Source organism: Numenius arquata, chromosome 15 (genome assembly GCF_964106895.1).
Source record: "Numenius arquata chromosome 15, bNumArq3.hap1.1, whole genome shotgun sequence".
Taxonomy (NCBI): domain Eukaryota; kingdom Metazoa; phylum Chordata; class Aves; order Charadriiformes; family Scolopacidae; genus Numenius; species Numenius arquata.
In genome coordinates, this window is record NC_133590.1 from 8,312,281 (window position 1) to 8,335,625 (window position 23,345).

General features: G+C 37.5%; 1 protein-coding gene across 3 annotated transcripts in view; it reads left to right on the forward strand.

Moving 5' to 3' along the window:
- The first annotated feature begins 120 nt into the window (after positions 1–120).
- Positions 121–23,345, forward strand: part of NHLRC2 (NHL repeat containing 2) — a 29,208-nt gene continuing 5,983 nt past the window's right edge. For 2 of the 3 annotated variants that reach the window (XM_074159065.1, XM_074159064.1), the window contains exons 1-8: positions 121–283; positions 2,845–2,997; positions 7,436–7,891; positions 10,243–10,364; positions 11,579–11,708; positions 21,403–21,502; positions 21,979–22,210; positions 22,662–22,784. In XM_074159065.1, the coding sequence (XP_074015166.1) occupies positions 121–283; positions 2,845–2,997; positions 7,436–7,891; positions 10,243–10,364; positions 11,579–11,708; positions 21,403–21,502; positions 21,979–22,210; positions 22,662–22,784 (1,479 nt within the window). The remainder of the gene's footprint in view (positions 284–2,844; positions 2,998–7,435; positions 7,892–10,242; positions 10,365–11,578; positions 11,709–21,402; positions 21,503–21,978; positions 22,211–22,661; positions 22,785–23,345) is intronic. The other variant, XM_074159066.1, reaches the window with a different exon arrangement.

Consider the following 23,345-nt stretch of genomic DNA (forward strand, 5'->3'; position numbering starts at 1 on the left):
AAGGCAAACCAGTTAATGCGTAATTTTGCTTAGGTTTTACTTTGATGATTTACAGTTTCCCTCCCCGGCGGTGCCGAATGTGCGGCGGTGAATCGGCCAGCCGGTAAACAGCGTCCCGTCATGGCGGCGGGGGGCCTGGCGGGGCTCCTGCCCGCCCAGACCCAGCTGGAGTACGCCCTGCTCGACGCCGACACTCCCCAGGAGAAGGAGAACTTGGTCTACCAGTACCTGAAGAAGATGGACAGCCGGGAGCGGGACCTAACGGTGCCCGAGCTCGGCGGAGGTGGGTGGCGGGGCCCCAGCGGGTCAGGCCCCGCGGCGGAGCGCGGTTCGACGGCCCGGGCCCGCCGGGCGGGCGGGCGGCTGCGGGGCCTCCTCCGGTGGAGGAGGCTGAGCCCCAGCGGTCACCGTGGGGCGTCTGTCATGAAGCGCCGCTGCCTGTGAGGGCCGTGTAATGATGGCCCCGTTACAGGCTTTTTCAGAAGGCGCTTCTAGTTACAGGAAGTGTCACTCCCGAAAGTAACGGACGAGAAAAAAGAAACCCTTTATAAATACTCCCCCTGCTACTGCTTGCAAAAACCTGTTCTTTAAAGCTTCCTTGAATGGCCTCGAATATGCTCAGAGAACTGGAGTACCTCTGCTGTGAAGACAGGCTGAGAGAGTTGGGGTTGTTCAGCCTGGAGAAGAGAACGCTGTGGGGATTTCTTAGAGCCCCTTCCAGTACCTGAAGGGTGCTACAGGAGAGATGGGGAGGGACTTTTTGCGAGGGCATGTAATGATAGGACGAAGCGTAATGGCTTCAAACTGGAAGAGGGTAGATTTAGATTAGATATCAGGAAGAAATTTTTCACTCTGAGGGTGGTGAGACACAGGAACAGATTGCCCAGAAAATGCCCAGGGATGCCCCATCCCTGGAGGTGTTCAAGGCCAAGTTGGATGAGGCTTTGAGCAACCTGGTCTAGTGGGAGGTGTCCCTGCCCATGGCAGGAGGATCTTTAAGGTCCCTTCCAACCTAAACTATTTTATGATTCATTACTTTCCCTTTTTTTTAAATAAAACCTTTCCTTTCTGTACAATATATTGATATCTCTCTGGTCATAGTGAGAACTTTACCAACTCTTGCAGCTTCCTCCAGAGCTCCTTGTTTTCCCTGCAGCTGCTTAAGATGTTTCCCAGCTCGCTCTCCCCATAACTTACCTGTGCTTGTCAATTTTCACATCCCTGATAACACAAACTGTGCTGAAGGTGTCATCCTCCTTCAGTGGTGTGCCCATTTCCCTTTCACACGTTTCACACATTTCTATATCTCTTGTGATAAGTGTGAAATCAAAGGTTAATTCTTGTAAGAATCTTAAGATCTTGTAAATCCTGCTTGGGGTCCTTTTACTTTAGTGAGGCTCTCTGCAACTGTAGGAGCTCACATCTGACTGCAAGATGGAGCTTGGGCAGGTGAACTTCAGGATTAAAATCATGTGTATCATGGGAATTAATTCTGACTTGTAATCAATGGAGCAAAGTCACTGCTTCTGTCTAGATGTGGAGCCTTCACTGAATTTTCACTTTTGTTATTAGTATTGTTGCACTTTCTGTGTCCTGTCAAACCTTATTTTCTCCTCTAAAAAGAGCTCAAATAGGTAGTCAACATTTTTAATTTCCAGTATTTTTTTATGAAAGGTATTTTAGTTCTTCTGAAAAGGGGAGCAATGCTATAAAATAGATGTTACTCTTTCCTTTAAAAAAAAATAAACAGTAAAGCATTGTTCTTATGAGGAAATAATGCATAAACTTGATAATTATTCTCATTATTGTTACCAAATCTGAATGTGTGTACATCCGTTTATGTTTATAAATATATGGACATAGAGACCAATCCTCCTCATAGTGAAACAGAAAACAAGCCTCTTTCTGACTTCAGCAGCAATAGCTTCTCCTGGGTCTCTAAGAACTTAGTTTGCTGAAACTGTCAGGGTGGAAGTTTTGGGGATTTCTGCATTAGTCAGCCTACGCTTTTAAAAAATAGTCCTTCCAAAAATTTGTTTCAGCTTTGCACTGTTATCACATCTGTTTTTCCCCTCTGTTATTTTCAGAAATGTTGAGTGATAATAATGGCAGACCATATTCTAGGATATTTATTTCTTAGCTTGATGCCAGTTTCTTATGGGATCAGAGGAATATCAGTTACCAGTGAGAAAACAATGCTTTCATGTCTCATACCAAGTGGTTAAAATAAATGACCAGGAGTACTGCTGGGTCATGAAAGGGTTGTGTTTCTTCCTATGTAACAGGATTCATTTATACCTGTCATTTCAAACTTTGAAAATCAAGATCAAAACTATAAACACAAAAATATTTCAGCCACCTCTGAAATTAGTTCTTTATAAAACTGTTGGAAAAATCATTAAGAGTTTAACAGCTTTTTAGTTTACTAGCATTTACCTGAGTTTTAAATAAATAATTGTTACCCATATGACATTGTTAGGGGTTGAATAATGTAGGTGATGTTTTAAGGTTCATGAGAATTGTTCTGAGGCTTACATGTTCTTTCAATTAAAAGATGCCTATTTAAATATATAAACAACAGTTTCAATATTACGTTAAATCTTGTTAATAATATTTCTTTTCATTTATTAACTATGAAGAGTTGTGGAACTTAAGGAGTTTGATAAATAGAAGATTTTGGTCTGCTTTTCTACCTGCTTAGAAAGTGATGTTGAACTTCTTTTTCTTTTTTTTTTTTTTAGTGAAATGTACAAGGAACATTGTGTGTTGTTGAGCAAATTAGTATAAGTGTTTGCCTTTCCCTGCCCTTCCCCTAACTGGATATCTCTGTTCTCTGTATTCCAGATCTACAATGGTTAAACACTGAAGGTCCTATTTCTCTTCACAAAGACCTTTGTGGAAAAGTTGTGGTGTTGGATTTCTTTACTTACTGCTGCATCAATTGCTTGCACCTGCTGCCTGATCTCCACGCGTTAGAGCACCAGTACTCTGATAAAGGTAAAAGTGCTTTGGCTGGCTTGGAATAGAATTTCCTGGCAGCGTTGCAGGTGGAGTAGCTGAGTCACTTTGTTGCTGGTTACTAAACAGCTGGCAAAATTTCAGTGGTGCCTAAAAATGTCTTCTAATCTTCTAAGCAGCCTAAAAAAGGTGACTGTGTATACTCCCATCACATTTTTGAATGGGGTTAAATAAGGTATCTGTTGTGTCTGTATAATTAAAGAAACAGGATATGTGCTTAAAACCCAAATCTGATATCCTCATAAATAAGGCTGTTTGTAAAAAGCTACAGAAGGACGTAAGATACGGGCTCAAAGTTAATCCACATCTATAATCCTCTACACTTGACTTAGGAACCAACTGTGAGCAAAACATTGTAAAGGTGGTAGGATGGATATAGTTAATGTTACTTCTTCTCCATTCTAACTGAAGCAACAAAATATGTAAGCTTGGTTTAGAAGTTTTTTGTATTGGTATCGCGTTGTATAACATTAGTAGTCTTGTATTCTGGAGAGGGAATTAAGCTCTTTAGATTTCATCTCAGATGCGAGTTTAGGTCTCTCTTTGAGTGAATAAAAATGCAGGGTATTTACTATTTAGAATGCAGTCTCTTGTCATCGTGATGACCTGTCAGAGATAAGCTGTGGTCTTACACAGAATGTATCAGCTACTCACTTATCTTGGATATTTTAATAGACTGAACAGTGAGATGAAGAGCGGTGTTACTTTCAGCCCTAAAAATACTATATTAAGTATAGTATGTTTGTAATAAAAATAACATTACCTTACAGTGTTTAAGTCTCTGATTCTCCATTGGCGTTTCTGATTGATTTTAATTTTGGCAGCATTTATTTTCATGTGTTACCTGCTTTCACTAGAAAAAGAAATTACAATGTCTTTGAAATTTCAAGTTCTTTAAGTAGTTCACTTACATATTATAGGTTTACAAAACACTTTACAGAAGACTCAAATACACTAATTTTTCTACCTTGAGAAGCTTAGAAACTTGAGATCTGGTATAATGTTTTAGGTAGGAGGAACTGTAATAAGGAAAAAGTGTCATGGCATTTTTTTGAGAGGGAGGGAGATTTAAGTGGAAGGTGATTAACAAATGATAAATGGACTGCTCAGGATATCAGGCATGCTGGGAAGAAGGTCTAGATTGAGATTTCAGAAGATAACATTAATCATATAATGAATAATGTCTTTAAATGGTAAACATTTTGTACTACAGTGTTCTTGTACTAATATAGCTGTCATATCCTTAATCTGTTTTTTAAGACCAAGCTGTTAAATCAGTTGATAACAAAAAATTATTTTTAACAACCTCTCCGCACAAGCTTTCTCTTTAAAGCATTTGAACATCTCTGTACTGGTGTAGAAGAGGCTGCAGCACTCTGAAATGAACTGGAGGTCCACCTGGAGACACTTTTGTTGTTTGACTTTTATTAAACTTCCTGTCAAAGGATTTATTACCTGAGGAAAGTACTTTGCTGAGTGGTGATAAATTCTTTTTGCATTTGAGCTATCCTAGTAAGTTCTTTTGGGATTAGAGCTATCCTGTTCCTACAGGAGCTGGAGTGAGAAAAAAACCAATTTGGGATAATGGAAAAACAAGTGGAGGTAAAAGGAAAGAAGAGCAGGTGTGTGTAACATTAATCTTAAATTTAATGTGTTAGGAAACGGAGGATAGCAGTTGCATTCAGGGAGAGATTAAGATACTTGATGGTTCAAACAAAAAGAAAAATAGTGTTTGTTTTTTCACTATAGATCTTCCTTTTCATTGTTTTCTGTTGTTTTCATGTTTTGATTGTCAGCCTTTTCAGGATTATTTAATCTTTCTTTGCTGTGCTAAGTGTGTAAATTTTAGCATTACAGTAGTGTAAGTCTATATGTTGAAATATGTATGTATAAATATATCAAGACAGTAAGAGTTGTTTATTTTTAAGCCACAGAAAAATGCTTCAGTAGATGGTTTTATATCAATGTGCATCTTCTTAACCAAATGCAAACATAATTTACTAATCACTAGGAGAAAGAAGAGAGTTGTTGACTTGAGAAACTTGAGAATGATAAAGGTTGGAAGAATAAGACTAAATTGGAAAGGATGTCAGATATATAAAAATGCTTTAGGGATGTCTAGGTATATTAATACAGGTATCTTGGTATTTGGCCTTATTCCGGAGTCTAATTCTTTTTTTATCTACTCTCTGCTTTAGTTAATAGAAGTCTCTTCTCCCTTCAGGGGATGGGGGTCAGGCTCACTTTTGGTTGGGTTGGTTCCAAAGTCTATCAGCTCTTTATTGCAAAAACTGATTTTGGTGCAAAAGATGCATAACACAATTTCTTTTGGCAGCAGCAAGTCAGATTAACTGTATAGTGAAACTCAGTCTTTACTAAACTTTAGATTTGTAAACATAGCATTTATTTACATGTAATGTATGTATTTGTTGTGCTATAGAAGTGGCAGAGGGTGCTGACCTAGCAGACAATATTAATCAGAATGAAAACAACATCTTACTTTGACAAAGCATCTGTCTCGTGTTTGGATTGTTAACCTATTGTTTGAATAATTGATGGACTGTTGCCTATACTATAGGCATAACTGAGAAACCTCAGTCTTGATATAATTTACAGCATTGTCTTTGATTGTACATTATGTATGTACATTTTTCATACTCTGATAGTTTTTGTAATGTGGTTCAAATGCCCTCTTACCTGGAGTATGTTGAAACTTCCGCAGTGTGATCATCAGACCTGAGAAGTCTGAAGACAAAAGCTGTAGTTTTAAGGTGACTGTAAACCATTATAACATATCATTGTACGTTTCCGCATAGTTCTATTGTCTGGAACTTCAGGAGAGCTGTTTCAAAATGAAGGCTGCTTTCCATAGATTAAATGTCGCCTAGCATCTTTATCTGATATGTTCTTGCTGCTATCTTCAGTGGTGCTATTTCTGTTTTTCAAGTGGCATTCAGAAAGTTATTTTAAACCCCAGTGCATATTCAGTTCATGTTATCAGCAGTTCAGAAATGACTTCTATAAGAGGGAGTACTTTTTAATATTCAGAAATAGCTTGGCATAAGTCCAGTGTTGTACTCTGGTATTATCCTTCAAACAAAGCATTTAAAATGGTGTGCATATTCTTATATTTCAGTGTAGCATCCATCAATTTCCAGAAGAGTTTTTTTCATGGGGGGATATTATAACCTACTTGTGCTGTTCAGGTGTTCAGTATAGAATTGTCTTTCTAGCTTTAATGGTATTTTTGAAGAACAAATATAAGCGCTGCTGCTGATCCTATTACAGTTAAAGTGTTTGGCCTGCTCTTTGGAGTTCAGCAGTTAATAATACTGCAACTTCAGCTGTCTGATGCTGCAATGTGCTGTGCCTATAGGATTCATAAAGATTGTATCAGTTATAGTGATTTTTAAATGTTCTATCTGTAAAATTGTTATATTCAACTAAGTCTTTTATTGTGCCGCACTTTACCCTTTCCTGTTGTCGCATTGAAATTCTGACTTCGGCTGCTTACATAATTGTCTGAATGGGGTGGAAGTAGATTTATTTCTTATCACAAGGGAAAAGCAGCTGAAGTCTGAGCCATACTAGGGTTTCAAGTGGAGTTACCCCTGCATGGGAAAACCTAAACTCTTCATTGCCTTTATTAACCAGATATAGAAATTAAGTTAAACATTTTAAGGGGAGGGGTAAAAATCAATGATTTAATCCTCACCTACTCCTTTTTCTTATCTTTCTTTTCTTATTTTTAAGGAAAAGGGTTCAAGCCTGCCTGGTTTGTAAGAAATGCTATTTGTTATTTAGTTGTCTGTTGTCAGTGGTGCCATTTTTATTTGAAATACAGAATACTGTATTAATTTCAGAAGCTTATACATTATTTTTTTTACTGTTTATCTAGAGTTAGATGTGCCAAGGTAGCTCTGGACTTCCAGAGTTCAGCGTTATATTTGTGATTCCTAGTTAACTGTGGAAAAGAGTTCATTTTCTAAAACAATGTAGTTCTGTATAGGAATCAAAAGACAAAGAGGTATCATAAACATCTGAAAAAAAAATCACAAAGTATCAGTTGAACTGTTGCAACTTACCCATAATTATTTTGAAAGTATTTTCTACCTTATTATGTAGAGGTTCAGTAACTTAGAACACTTTATGACATATTAAATGTCAACCAGCTGTGGAAGGAACGGTCCTAAAGTTCAGTAATTTTACTGAAATGTTATTTTTGAGTTTCAGTATTTTGTATACATAACTAGTTATATTCCTACTGAGACGTAACTGCTTTTTGTTTGGTCAAATCCTCTTTCATTCTGGAAAGCAACCAGTCGCATTGTGAGATAACTGTGCTTCATTTTTACTTTTTTTTTAATTTATTGAAATGCAAATGTTTTTCAATCCACGACTTTATTTTTCCTTTCAGATGGTCTTGTTATTGTTGGTGTCCATTCAGCGAAATTCCCGAATGAAAAAGTTCTGGATAACATTAAAAGTGCCATTCTAAGGTATAATATTGTCCACCCAGTAGTGAATGATGCAGAGGCAACACTGTGGCATGAACTAGAAGTGTCCTGCTGGCCAACTCTGGTCATTCTTGGGCCTCGTGGAAACATGCTGTTTTCGCTTGTTGGAGAGGGACACAGAGAGAAGTTGTTTTTATTTACTTCTATAACATTGAAATTCTACAAGGAGAGAGGACAAATCAAAGATAACAGCATTGGAATAAAGCTATACAGAGACTCCCTCCCACCTTCTCCCCTGCTGTTTCCTGGCAAAGTGACCTTAGATAGTTCAGGAGAAAGGCTGGTAATAGCAGACACTGGACATCACAGGATTTTGGTTACTCGAAAAAATGGAGAAATTCTACACACCGTTGGAGGTAAGAGTATATAAGTTTATTATAGTCATTTTAGGAGTAGAGTATGTTCACTGGACCCACTGGGTTGATTCTTTTCTTAGAGGACTGAGCAACTTATAAGCATCACCAAAAATTTTTACTGGATATGCGGAGATACAGCATAGTACCGTCAATGGAAAACTCTGTGAATGCAACTTTTTGAGAAGTCTGATTTTCTTTTTTCTTTTTTCCATTGACTAAGTGGGTTTTTTGGTGATGTTTAATACGAATTACAAAAAATACATTCTGTATTCTTCTGAAAGAGTTTCAAATAGGTTTAGATCTGTGACGTATCCACATCCAGCAGCAAGCAAGAAAAAGAAAAGAGACAATACTTACTTTCCAATAGAAAAAATGAATGTTGAATTGTGATGGTGGTGCTGTGGGGGGAGGTTTTTGGGATGGGTTTTTTGTTTGGTGGTTGTTGTTTGGTTTTTTAAATCAAGAGCATTCCTTTGTAGGAGCCCCTTCTTGGTTTTAGAGGAGAGGAGAATTATTAAGAACAATGGCATTGCACTAGTACATAGGCACCTGAAAATGAAGTTACCTCAATATAGATGAAAAGGCCTGTGCTCTCACCAAAATTGAGGTGTAACATAGAATCAAAATCCTGAAAGTATTTTAAATTTAGTTACGTTTGTAACAAAGTTTATATTAGTAACATTTCTGCTTTATAAAACCATTCTCTTTAACTGTTTTTGTAAAATTAAGATTTGCTTTACATTGCAAATCCAGAAAATGTAGTTGAGCTTGCACACTATTTGTATGCTTTACTCTTTTATAAATGAAACATTCAGACTTGTTCTTTTTTTTAATCTGTTACAGTGGTCAAATCTTAATGCACCAAGAATATAGCTGTTAGGACAGTCCGTCTGTGAGCAGCCATAATAGACAGATTTAGGAAGTGATTGAATCCCCAGATCACTGAAAAGAACGGCTCATTTCTGTCTCAGAATCAGGACCTTTATGCTGATGTGTCCTATATTTCTTTGTCTGGTATTTAGTAATCCCTGTCCCGTGGCGGGATCCTGCAAACCTCATAAAAATACCAGTGGCACTGCTTTTTAGAGAAAGGAAGAAAACCTCTTGCTATTTGAAGTAAGAGGGCATTGGATAGACTATCTGTCCAACTGAACCTGATAAAGACTTTAGTCTTAATACCCCTCTCTTACGGGAAGTACAAACAGGATTTCTTATGACAAAATTATATCAAATTCTCTTTGATATGTGAGACAAAGTCTCTGCTGATAAGGTGCCCTTTATGTTCTGGGATAGTCAATAAACAGCAATTCAGAGGGAAGTGTCCTATCCTAACCTCTGGACTAATACCCCCCCTTCCTGAGGCACTCTGTCCTATTCCCTTCCCCGGGGATGTGCACCCTGACACTTACCAAGGGGGACTACTGGAATCTGTCACACCAGCACCTCAGTGTTTCACATCTGTTAAGGTCTAAATTTTCTTCTGACAGTAGGTTGTAAAAGTGTGTGTATTTCAGTGACTCAGTTAAATGATTCAGTGGGCAGAAAATAATGTAATGAGGTTGATAATACAGTAATAAATGTGAGCATGCAGAAAGGTTGAAATTGCTATATTTGCATCATAAATCATGATGCACACATAACTCCTATCTAAATGTCTTCTGCTGACACATACTGCTATTGCACTTTAAATGTTACTCCCTCTGAAATACGATGCTTACCTTCGTACTGTTACATTCAGGTCATGTTCCTTTCTGTTTCTTGATTGTTCAGTGCAGAAAACTGTCTGCACTGATGAGACAGAGACATCTGTCAGAGACATCGTTCTCACTGTTCTTCTGTGTAATTAGTTCCATGTCATCTTTTTCCTAATTATTATTATTAATGAGAAAATACTGCTAAGCAAATATTAATTTCATCTGTGATTACACCACAATCTAAACCATTGAAATGGAATTGAGTTTTGGAATTTAAAGTTTTTCCTGTTGGCTTGCTTCGATGTAGTCGGGAATAAAAGAAGGTGTAATTTTTCATTTCTTCTTTTGTTACTGTTGTCCTTTAGTGCAAGGGAGAAGGAGCAATTTAGACCCCTATTAAGACTTCTCTTTGGAAGATGATCTCAAAAGCCGAGAACTTGTCGAGAATGAGTTCAAAACTAAGTAGCACCAAGCTATTGTAATTACATAGCACAGTCATTAAAATGAGACTACACAAAATATTAATGGGAACCATACAAGGTGCTATGAAAGCATCTCTTAGAATATGTAATTCTCTTACAGATTTAAATGTATGAACTTTATTTTTAAGATTTTTTTCCTAAAATTACTTTTGAGTTTGCTTTGTTTTATTTATAGGTCCAAACAGTGGAAGGAGAGATGGAAGATTTTCAGAGGCAGCTTTCAACTCACCACAAGGGATCGCTATAAAAAATAATGTTATTTACGTAGCTGATACAGAAAATCACCTAATTAGAAAGGTAAATTTTCCATAAGGAATTTTTTTTGTTTAACTTCCAGTAGTATCAGATTCTTATCTAAAGTGATTGTACTACAGTGGTTCAGTGAATATCAAAACTTTTGTTAGCTGGTCTCTAAAATACAGGTAACTGCTTTAATTTCAGAATTGTCTGAATGTGGATTTTTGTGATTAAACCCTTGCAAGGATTTTAGAAGTAGTATGTTACTCTTTATATGTATTGTCATCGGATCTTATATTTGGTTAGGTCAAGTTTAGAATACTCAGCAGTTGTTTGTTGAAGGTCTGATTCATGATGAGAGCAGGTACATCCTTACTCAGTTTCGGGTGCCTTTGTACTGTTAAGTACGTTCATTCTGTGTTTCGTTTCAAAACGCTGGTCCACAAAGGCCCTGCACTGTATTCCTTGTAGCTGGCTACCAGGTTTTATTCTGGAAAGGACCAAGGTAAAGAAACATAGTTACTAAAAATTAGTAGACTTCTCCAGGGTCCTCATCCTACTAATATTCATCACTGTATCATGATGATCACAGGAAGTGTTGCAGGTAGCAAAGACAGCACAGGGACATCTGAGGGTCTGGATCATACTGCTTCAGCATTTTTCATGTTAATTAGCCGTTCCCTGTCGTCTAAATGTGCTAGGAGGGTATCCAGGAATTATGGTAATACAACAGCTACAGGACATGCTTTCAAATGTTTGTGCAGGCCATGCGCCTTGCAGAAAGAGTGCGTTTACTGGTATGAAAGTTAGAAAATGCTATGCATAAAAGGCTCCCTTTTTACATGATTGTCACAATAAATTCATGAGAGGTATTGGAAGTCACTTAGAAAATAAGCAAAAGGGGAAGGAAAAATAAAGGGATTTAGGTTGCAGAAATGAAATAGAGTATTTCTCTAGAAAATGTTGGTGCTTTCTTCTTCAACTGCTGAGCAAACTTTGACAGAGCAGTGTTAATTTTTGTTGCATGTGGAAGACAGTTCCAGGCACATGGGTTTCTTGCTGCCCTCTGCTTTCCCCTTCGCCCCCCTGCCCCCACAGCAGGAAGCATTGGTAAAATTAATTATTTTCCGACATAAATACCTGAAATTTATTAGGTTGTTTTTTTTTTTATTTGTTAGCAAAAACTCTCTGATTTTGACATCTAACTCAAGTTACCTGTAACTTCAGTGAAGTAAATGCTGTACGTTCAGTGTGTGTAATTCTGCTTCTTGTAGATTGACCTGGAATTAGAGATGGTGACCACTGTAGCAGGCATTGGGATACAAGGTGTTGATAAGGAAGGTGGAGCAAAAGGAGAAGAACAGCCTATCAGCTCTCCATGGGATGTGGTCTTCGGAAATTCAAGTATTGTATCAGTTGAGCTTTTAACATCTCATGTTTACACATGCGTGACTGTTTACTGAATGTTTTCCTGTTTTGATAATAATCTAAGATGTGAAAAAGTAAAGACGTACTTTACAAGTGAGTCTTAAAACCAGTGGTTTCATTTGCAAGTGATAACTGCAGTTCTGCTTTGGATACTGAAAAATTGTGAACTGTTATTTGGTGTGAAGAAAAATCCTTTTGAAGTTACATAGTTACTGGAACCAAATACAGAAGGAAGTTGTGATTGCTTTTGTTGTTAGCCCAGTGCTTTATGCCAGGATCACTTAAGAAGCAGCTACATTTCACAGGAAGTGGGCATTGTCTAGAAGTTCCTTTCCTTGACTACACAGACATGTTTGAGCACTTGTAAATATTTGAGTTTAGGAAATAAAAATAATTTTAGTTGGGGACCTCTGTTTATTCCTGTTTAGGTGACATAAAATCATTAGGCTCAAGATCATGATAGAGTCAATCAGATAGGAGAGGGATACCTCAGAAAAAACCTTGCAAGCATCAGGGGTTAAAAATTAAATCTGTGCACAATAGGATGGAAGAATCAGCTTTGAGGATTTAAGTAGTTTTCTTTCCTGATTCACTTAGCACATACCTGAGCCTGACATCACATAACTGCAATGTTTTCAACTGTTATTAACTGTGAGTTCATACTCTATTTTCTCATGTTTCCATTTGAATATAAGTTAAAAGTTGCAGATGCCAGTTTCTTAAGACTGTCAAAACAATGCTTTAATGTGGCATAAAACCCTTAAGTCAGTATTACGGGTGTAAAAAGTGACCTCCAATATTGCAGTTTCTTGAATCTGCAGATGAATGGGTTGGAGAAACAGCACGATTTAAGTCTGATATCTTTAAGTAGAGGTGCTTTGCAAGATTAGTAAATTAGAACAATTTACTGGCCTGGAAGCATTTGTTATAATCTTGAGTTAGTTACGAGGGAGCAAAACACACTCAAATTAAGTTTAAGGGAACATCAAGCTAGTTCATAAATGCTGGTTGTATAGAAGTCTTCTGGTACAAATACATTTTCTGCATATACAGTGTAGCATCCACAGCCTTGACTACTTAAATAAGTGACCGGTATCAATTTTTAGATTTAACAATTTTGGTAACATGTTGTCTAAAAAAAAGAGAAAAAGACACTTTTTTGAAAGGCTTTGTCAATGACCCTTACAATCTGTGTTAAGCATGTGGAACCCTACTACTGCAAGAGAAAGGAGGAGCACCTGAAATAGAGTCTCAGCAGATGTGGGTTGCTATTAATGAAGGCATGAGTTTTTTCTGAATTTTATCCAATCTGATTTTCCTTTTGTGAACCAGTAGACTGTTGTGCAACTAGGTGGTATAGTTTTCAGGGTATCTTGAACCAGCAAGCTGATCTCCCTGGGATGCTACTGCAGAGCTGTTTCGCAGGTCAGCAAAGGAGGAGACTAATAACTCATCAGTGCTTCAGAAACTTAAGCTGGTTAACAGGACTATTCAAAAAATCCTGTAATTTTACTTTTCATTTTTCATGATTTCTGCTTCTGCCAGTAGCTGTATTTGTGTTGATCCTTTTAATTTTGAGAGCTCTGCTTGTTAAATGTTAATTGATATGGTTGTTACCAACACGAACATAATCACTGAATTACTCACCTGTAGAGGATTAGTCATCTGCTGTTCAACACTGGCTGCTGAATTTTTATAAGCATTTACATAAAAAGCAGATCTTCTGAGTGCACTCTGTTCAGACCAGTATAGATTTTTTCATATGCACTTAGAACCTACCAGTCAGTTGTCTATCTAGATGCCTACAAAATATAATATAACCTGTCAGTTAAGAAGAGGTAAATCAATTTAATTCCTTCTTTGAGAGGGCCAAATAGATAAAATGAGGGGCTGGGGGGCGTTGCTTTCAGTTTCTTTTTAAAATTCTTTATATGGTTTTCTGTGAGTAAAGTAAGCTAGGAAAAATTTAAATTACTGTAATAGCTGTATAAAACTCTTTAGGAAGCTTTAACCAGAGCGAGTTGACAAAACAGAGGGTTATATTGAGTAGAATGCTAACGGGAGTCTGTCCCAGAGCACAAGGAACCAGGACTGTGTCTTGTAGCCTGCAATGCATTTGTCTTACAGCACAGATACTGTCAGCAGCTGCAGTGACTTAAGTTTGGTGCCAGACATCAAAATAGTTTGTCAACACTGCAGAGGAGTTTGTCAAAGTTGCACTCTTACTGCAAATCGCTTGAGTCTTGTTGCATCTTCTATTATGGTCCTGTAGGTCGTAGGATGCATTTGTTATTCAGTAACTGCATGCAAAGCAGAGTTTGGTAGGAAATCTTCACTCGCCTTCTGTGGGTGATTCTCAGTGTGCTGTCCTACAGCTAGATGCCCTGTTGGCAGTATATTAAATCAGTGTGCCAGTGTCTGTTCAGGCATTTGGATGGATGAAGTAATTGATGAGAGTTTCAAAAATTGCTTTTGTTCACATCCACACCCGTGCCCATTTTTTTCGTAAGGTTATATTTGTCTCTGTGCAAGTTGCAGGAGGTGATGCACGCTTCAACAACTTAGGTTGATTATTACAAAATTCATAAATTTGACTTTTGTGTAACTGGCATGGCATATGGGAAATAGCATCATACTTTCCCATTTTCCTTAGATCTCTGTATCTTAAACTGTGTGCAAGAGGCATTTTTTCTTTTCAGAAGACAGGTTTATGGATTTTATTAAATGGGTGATGCTTCTGTGAGTTTCCTTTTAATGTCCAAAGCCATGCTATCCACAACATGAAAGGGAGAAAAAAAGTTTGAATGTTTAAGCTGTTTATGTACTACATTAGATAGTATTGAACAACTTGTGCCGACCTTTTTCAAAGTCTCAAAGGAAATGGTTACTTCTTAAGAGGAAATTTTTTTTCTCTATCACTTATATTTTTTGAGATTACTCTTACATACAGCTAAGAGTATGTATTGATCAATTAAGAGGCTTAATTATTTGTGATTTAAAATTTTAATGTATAGTTTGTTGTGAAATTAAAAATATCGAGAAAAAATATTTATACGGGCACAGATAAGTTAATATGCAGAACAGATACTAAGTAGCAGGCTTTTAAGCATCTTAATGGTATTTCCATGAGATAATAGACTTTTGTTTCCCCATTTTATGGAGATGCTGAAGTCTGAGGCAAAGAAGTTAGGTGAAATGCTATTTAAAAGTTGTTACAGACTCTTTAAGGCAGGGGAGGATTCAGGCAGATGGTATTCTTCCTTGTCATCTTTTTTATTTCTTTAGTTGTGGCCAGTGAGCTTTTGTTTTACCCTCCCCCTTTAAAATTACTGAATGAACTCCATGTATTAAATTCTGCCTTTGTTGAAGTTGGTGCTGAGATTTGCATTGACATAGATTGTGCAGGAAATACAGGAGAAGGGCCAGCAGTTTAAAAATACATTATTAAATTACTGTGTGCTTTTTTAGCTTCCTCTGTTGTCCCCTTCTATATTTATTCAGTGAGTGTTGAAAGCAAGTGATACTTAAATGCACAGTTGATCTGAGTGTGAAATGTTCTTGATAGCTGCATTCTTGCTGGAAGGAACAGGACAATGACCTGTGCTTGGTGACATAACTCTGTGCTTCACATTCCAAAATCTGGTCTTAAATTGCATGATTGTAATCTATTTATGGAAACACTGAAGTACAGTATTGACCGTGCTTTCAGCAAACTTGTTGGAAATTTGTACGTCAGTGTAGGTTTTACATAGATATTATTTAAATGAAAGTACAGTACCTTATCATACTGGTACAATTTTTATAGACCTTAAAAGGCAAAAGTATGTAAGATTTTTTATCTCTGTGTTTCTGCTAGAGAATTATTTAGTACCACTGCATTCCAGAGGAAATACTTTTTTTTTCTGAATTACTCATGGTGATTCTTCCCTAATTTTACAAAAAAATAAAGCAATAATCACTTCAGCAGTAAGCTATCAGCACTTCCTGGGTGAGCTCAGACCATATATGAACTGTTTATGTCTGAACCGTGTGTATCTTGAAAGTATGCTTTCTACATGTCACTTTTCTTTTTCCTTCCAGTCTGGTCTCATTCTGGCACTGAGGCTGTAGCTTTCACTGTCCTGGGAAAGGAGTTCTCCTTGGTAATAGATGAAAATAAAAGACCTGCTTTTGTGATCACCAGGGAGTAATTAGGAATTGTTTTTCTGGACAACTCAAAATTTGAACTACTCTAAACATGTGTGGCATATGTAATATGACTGCATGATGTATCAATGTAGATGTACTTGGAATGCAAAAGGCCTTCTCATCTCTCTATAGCAGTTTCCTACACAAAGTGCAAACTCAGAGATACCCCATCCAGCTTTGGGCTGCATCTGCCATCATACAAGTTCAGTAGCACAGAAAATTGTGTTAGAGACATCATTGACACAAAATGGCATTTTCTGCCTTCTCCTCTTGAACTAGATCCTAATTTTACTTGCAAATGGTAATTATTTTTATATAAAATATTTGAAATTTCAAAGAAAAAGTAAATTCTTCATTAAAGATAAGCTGAAGTGGAAGACTTACTATAGGATTTCATTCCTGTTTAAGTCCTGTTTAAGGAGAAAAAGTCTTTTGAGAAATATGACATCAAGAAGTTACAGTGAAGGACTGCAGTGAAGCAAGTCATTACCCAGTCATGCTTCGGGAGGACTTCGGAAGTGCACTGTTTTTTCTTCTATATATTGTCTGAGTGGTTCAACCAGCTCCATAGTGTTGGCAGAATCACAGGGAGAGACAAATAGATTTAACTGAAGTTTTCACATATCGGAGTGTTAATTTCTGTACATGTTCTGTCACCCCTAAGCTACTTTCAGTCCTGCTCCTAAACTGGCATTTGTTTTTTTCCTTTAAACATTTTAGAGAAAACTGAGGAGGGATAAACTTCCAGAACTAGTAGTCTTTTGTGCGATCAGCCCAACAGACTTTATCTCTACAGGAACCCGGTTAAACTGTTGCCTGAATGCTCTGATTCTGTATTCCAAATCAAAACTAAGAGATTAAGGAGTTTATGGTATTGCTGAATAATAATAGCAACAAAAATGACCAATATTTCACGTTTGCTATAGAAACAGGTCAAGAAGTTAGTTGTTTACATTATTATTTTGGTATAAACATGCCTGTGACAGAAACATACAAAGACTGGTCAAGTCTTAATATAAGGATGTAGTAAGAGTTGTGACTTGAATATCCAAGAGTAATCCCACACGATTTAGTTTGACAGACTAATTTTCTAGTAAATTGGACTTTTTCACAGCTTGACAAAATGGGTGATGATGATTACTTTCAGCAGTAAAAAGAAGCATTTGGATTAGCAGAGTTACCATCTTAACAGATGTCAATTTTAGTAACATTTTGAAGTCCATGACTTGAAATGCCCTCTATAAAAATTTATGATATTTGTACCTGGAATGATGATTTCTCGTTGTCTTTGTTCCACAGTCTGCAGTCTTGTCCTGTGAGTTAAATGTATGCTCATGATAAAGAAGTTACAACTACAAATGAGATTTCTAAACACTAGTTCAGGTATCAGATACTGGTTTTAATGCAAAATCCCAGATGCAGAGCAGCTGAAAATAAACACCCCTAACAAGTTGTATGGAGGCTTTGTCAGGCAGGTGGGGGGCAGAATGAGACACAGTTTTTAGCTGTTCTCACTTGATGCTGAAAGTGTTTTGAATATGGAATGTGGGTGTTGAGGGTCAGGGGAGACCGTGGTGCTGAAGTACCTTCAAGTGTATGCGTTTGCTGTGTTTAAATAGGAATGAATAAAAGGCATAACCAGACTTAGCTTTTTCTATAGTTATAGTGATGCATCCCAACACTAAGTAATCTAAATCAGTTCTTCCATGTTAATAAATGCTAGCATTTCTACTTTGGGTTTTTTGAAAGTATTTAGTGCCATTACAGCCAGAAGGCCTGACTTAGAAAACTCAGGAAAGAAAGAGAAAATATTTCAATATAGTTACCATTTTTAGCTCACTTTTATCTCCCGTTGTATGACACCCCCTTGGTATCTATGTCCAAGGATTTCCCTTGATGAGAAGGTAGGTGTGTTAACTAAGGAGGAAAATTCCAGAAGCATTTTGTTTCATAAAGGGTTATGCTGTTTGCGTGATGCAGCACTATGTCAGAGTGCCAGGTTGAGTGGGAAAAAAAGAAGAAAATTAATTTTTACTTCTCCAAAAAGGATGTTGTGTACTTGTAACAGTCCAGCCTTAGGGTGCTAGAGCATTCCTTTGGGGCTTTACTATCTGTGTCTCACTGAAGAAGAGCACAGATTCTGTAGTTGTTGTGTCAGTCAGATTTGGATTTAATTTGCTAAACTTCCACTGACTTAAGCGAAGACGAGACTCAGAGGCAGCGTGCCTGTCTGTAAACCAGAGGGCGTGTTGGATAGCCATTTTTGCCTCGTGTTTTTGCAGAGGATGAGTGTACCAACAGACTTCTTCCTTGTTATTCTTTTTTTAAAAATAAAATTAGTAGACAGGAATAATGTTTTCAAACTTCAAGCTCTTTCAAAAATGTTAGTGGTGCCAGCCACAAAATGTAACTTTGATTCCCAGGCTTTCAGTTCCCAGACTGGAAGTAAGCATGCAGTCCCCAGGCAGGGAAGCTGGAAGTGTGGGTAGGCCTGGGAATGGAATCTCTTCAAACAGATACTGCTGTTGACTGGTACAAAAATAAAGTCTTTTTTTGTGCATTCAGACTGACTCACAGTTAATGGTGAGTGGTGTTACTGAACTGTTTAAAGTTGAGTACGTGTACAAACAGGACTGTGAATTCTTAAAACACAGATACATAGCAGAGGCAGATTCAGGAACTTGAAAACACAGAGACATCGTATAATATGGAAAGCCAGTGCATTCAGAGCTGTAGTACATTATTAGTGACTCTTTATAACATAAGTATATCAACATTTGCAAGCCATACTTTGCTTTGATACAGGCAGTGCTAAAGATAAGAAAGTGCATACCCTAATAAGGAGAAACAACACTGTTTTTTTAAAACCGCTTAAGATAGGTTGGAATGTCGTGCTTAATTGAATAAATGTAAAATAATTGCTTAGTTCTTTTATGTTGTTTTACAATAAATTCTTTAAAAATAAATTCTTTCCATTCAGGGATGATAAGGAGTTATAATAATGAAGGCTTTACCATAATTTTAGCATGCTGGTTCTCCCTGGCCCCCTTCTCCTTTGAGAACAGTACAAGGATGACAACGGTGACACGTCCTCAAAGTATGGTGACACGTCCTCAAAGTGTTCTATCCTCAAAGAAGTGGGTTTTCTGTCTTTTATTTCAGAACATAAAGCATTAAACTCTGTAGCATCAGCACCATTGTGTGATAAAATGCTCTAGGCAATCCTGCTTCAGCAGGGGAGTTGGACTAGATGATCTCTATGGTCCCTTCCAACTCTAAAAATTCAGTGAAATTCAGTGAAAATACCGTAGCTGTGCAACTAAAGGCATTGGTTTTACTGTTCTGGTTTTGTATAAAAAAATTTTATTAAAGTTCTGACATATTTTCCACAATTCAATGTGATTGTGCTGTTTCTGTGCTTGCATCCATTCTCTTCTTTCTAATTGCCATCCAGTAGAAAATATTTAAGTTGCATTAAAATTTATGATGGTTATGGAGCTCTTACTTTTCCTATCTTGTTCTCTAGTTGAAGAAAGGATCTCTTCTCTGTATTGATCTTACATATTCAGTATAATTTGAAATTCATATTGATACCTTTCTCCTGTGTCTCATATTTGATAAACCTTTCAGTGTGCAGAATTAGAGTAAGAAACCTTTTCAATTTTTCAATGTATAGCTGTCACGAGGGAGTTTTCAGTGGGTGGAATTACAGCACTGGATAGATGAGGAATGGAATAGATTTTTCTAAAGTGCTCAGTTCTAGTCTTATTCCTTCATGTCATTGGTGGATGAAGTGATTACTAAATAATTAACGAAGCACTTTTTGAGATCCCTCAGAACGAACTGCAGAGCATAGCAAGATAAAAAGCCCACTTTCTGTATTCACCTGTGATTTTAGCATTGTTCATTCTAGGACACTCGGAATAGTAGCATCTGAAAAGTGCAAGATATGCATCACAGAAACATAAAGTCCTGAAGTTGAACACGTGCTATATCGGAAGCAGTGAAATGAATTTGTAGGCCATTTTCTCAATTTAAATCTCTTAGGGACAAGCTCTAATCAAAGGTGATTCTGCAGGGTTTTGGTTTTGTTTATTGGGGTATATTTGGCATGGCCAATGCTTTGGGAACATCTCTCGTGACTCATAAAGCGTGTGTTTTCCAGCTCATTTTGCAAACCTTCCTGCTCAACTGAAAGCTTTTAGGTGCTTTGGAAGTTTGACTTTTATTCTTGGAGCTCTAGTTTGCATCAAAACATGGAGCCACGTGGAGGTGCAGGAGAGGGTTAGCAGAACTCCTTTGATCGCAGTCTTGGAAACTTGTATTTTGATCCAAGAAACAGAAAAGGCTGAAGATAAACTGCATTAAAATCATTCCAGTACTACTCTGAAGAGGGCTCACAGTGTGAGGAAATTGATTCTGGAGACAGAAAGATGCTATTTTTTCCCTCTTGCAGCGTGTAATTTAAGAAAGGTTTAGCATTAGAAGAACAACAGCAGGATGTCGGTTGGGGAAAGAGTGGTAATTTCATTTTAGGAAGACTGGACTTACTTCTCACATTTAAAATGCTTGCAAGTTTTTTGTATATACTTGCTTTTTTTCTGAAACTCCAAAATGAGGTGGTGGTGTGGTGATGTATCCATTACATTGTTTGCAGAAACAGCTAGGAGCAGCATCGTGTTGTACAATTTCACGTGAACAAAAAGTTTCTGTGAGCAATTCTGAAGGTATTTTGCTGCTGACTGGCTAATAGTTAGCAGTGAATAGCAGCGTTATACTTTGAACATTTGTGATACCGCATGTGCATGTGCCTAGAGAGTACAACTTAGAAGCTGGATGGTTAGTGCAGGGGGAAATTAGTAACTGCCCACATCACATCTGATCTTTGAATAAACAGCAGTTGTTGCTCTGCAGAGCTTCAGTCTACGTGACACCCAAGCATCAGGTACCCTTATCTTAAAAACGTTATGTACTCTGTATAATGTGACAAAGGTACTGCCATTATTATTTCTCTCAAAATGTGTATACAATTGACAGTAGTTTTTTGGAATATGTAATTTTTTCACTAGTTTAGTAAAAAAACCTACCAACCCCCCCAAAAACCATGCTTAGCAAAGATATGTACGTATTTGTTGGCCAGTATGAATCCAAAAAGGACAGTGAAACATGGACCCAATACAAAGTGTTACAAAGAGCAAATCCCATTTGAATTATTGCCTTTATCAGGCAGGGATATTAAAAACACAATTTTTATATCTCTGGGAAGACTACAAAAGAAAAATAGCAGAGTTCTTGGTAGAGGAAAGACATTCTCTCTCTCCTCCATTTTCTCTGGTTTTGGTTGGGTTTTTTTTTTTTTTCCTGTGGCACAAGGTGAGCTGGAGTAGGGGGGCACGGCAGGGCTGGTTTGTTGATTTTTTTGTTTTATAAAACATTCCCAAAGATTTTTTGTCATCTGTTTTTATACATCCATTTTTAAAAGTTTCAGGGACCCAGGAAGACAACATTTTATGGATAGCAATGGCAGGCACTCATCAGGTGTGGGCACTGATGTTGGAAGGTGGAAAACTACCAAAGGGAAGGTAAGCAGCCATAATAAGAGACATGTGAAATTGCTGTTTGTTTTGATAGCCAGCTTTCAAATCCCGAAGATAGAGATAATCAAATTACATTAAAAATAATTTTTCACAAGCTGTACTAAGCTTGAAGCTGGCTGCTTCTGTTCAGACTTAAAAGGCAGGTGTGCTTTAAAGTCCGCCTGCTTTTTCCCCACATCTGTTAGATTAAATGAAAGATACTACTTTTGCTATAAAATGACAACTTGGTAGGGTACATGCATATAATTGAATGTTATTTTTCATTGCATTTGCTGAATTATCTAGTGATGAATGATAAACTGAGGTGAAATAAAAGTTAGCACAAAGGCATTGACTAATTCCTTGTGCTGCAGTACAGTTGTTTTTATAACTCACAAGTGCTTGTGTTGTAACTTCTGTTTATGCATAATGTCTGAAGTATTTCAAACAGATTCTTGAACTTGGGGACTGTTTTCCTTTAGTGATTTAAAGAAAGGAGTCTGCCTTCGATTCGCTGGGAGCGGAAATGAAGAGAACAGAAACAACGCGTACCCGCATAAGGCAGGCTTTGCACAGCCGTCGGGTCTCTCTCTGGCTCCCGAGGAACCGTGGAACTGCCTTTTTGTAGCAGACAGCGAGAGCAGCACTGTGCGAACCATCTCTCTGAAAGACGGAGCAGTGAAGCACCTTGTAGGAGGAGAGAGAGATCCATTGGTAATCACTTCAAACTTCCCCACACTGCCCTACTAATATTCCTCAAGCCTGACCTGGAGGAACCACTTTTGGGGTGAGAGGGTAAATCAGTTTCCATGGCCATCAATTTCTTAACTTCACTGCTTGGAATGCAAGTGTGTGCCGGTTGTGATGCTCAGGTTGTAGTGCAGGTTGTTGCTCCTCAGATAACAAATTACTTCACTTATTTTTTAAAACAGCCAATCTGGTTCAGCATTGTGTGGTTATTAAAGCCAGCTGGTTTCATATTGATAATTTACATGTGAGAGTTTCCATTTCCATGGTTAGCATTCACAATTCCCAGTTTTCAGTATCCTTGTTCTTAAGTTGTCTTGAGTTTTTACGTCAGTAAATTTCCATTTAATTAGAGTCATTTAAATTCATCTCAACATTGAGTAATCAAATGTGTTAATTTAATAAAATATTTTTTCAGAATTTGTTTGCGTTTGGTGATGTGGATGGAGCGGGCATAAATGCAAAGCTGCAGCATCCCTTAGGAGTGACATGGGACAAGAAAAGAAAACTGCTCTATGTGGCAGATTCCTATAATCATAAGGTAAGCATGTAGTAGGTTGTTATATACAGGCTTTGCAGTTGTTACTACTATGAGGGAGTATTTTAGAAGCATACAAAGATTGTGCTTTGTTCAGTTAAGGTGAAGAAACAAACAATATGAGCTCTTTTGTGGGTTCTTTTTCTTTCCTTCCTTCCCTTACCGGTCCTTCTCTTTACCATTGTTTTGCTGTCACACACTGCTGTGTTGATAAGATGGTCACTGGGGGAAGGTGAATTTAAAGTTCCAAGTTACAGTTCAGACTAAAGACCTTTTCCCTTTCTTTGGACGATGCTGAACTAGAGCAAAAGAGCTAGCAGTGCTTAGCGAGGAATGATGCAGGTTTGATAAAACTGGGAGAATCAGAGGAATTGCTTTTCCTTTAAAAAAGCCACCCAAGTTTTGAGAAGTATTGTGGGTTCCCTCTATGGAACTCTGAGATAAGAGAGATTGTTTTGCATGAGTGTTCTTCTGTGATGTTGCATAAGCTTTCACGTCTAGAAGGTTGTTAACTGTATGTTTATCAAATGCATTAAAAGAGAATTAATTTGTTTTAATTTGAAG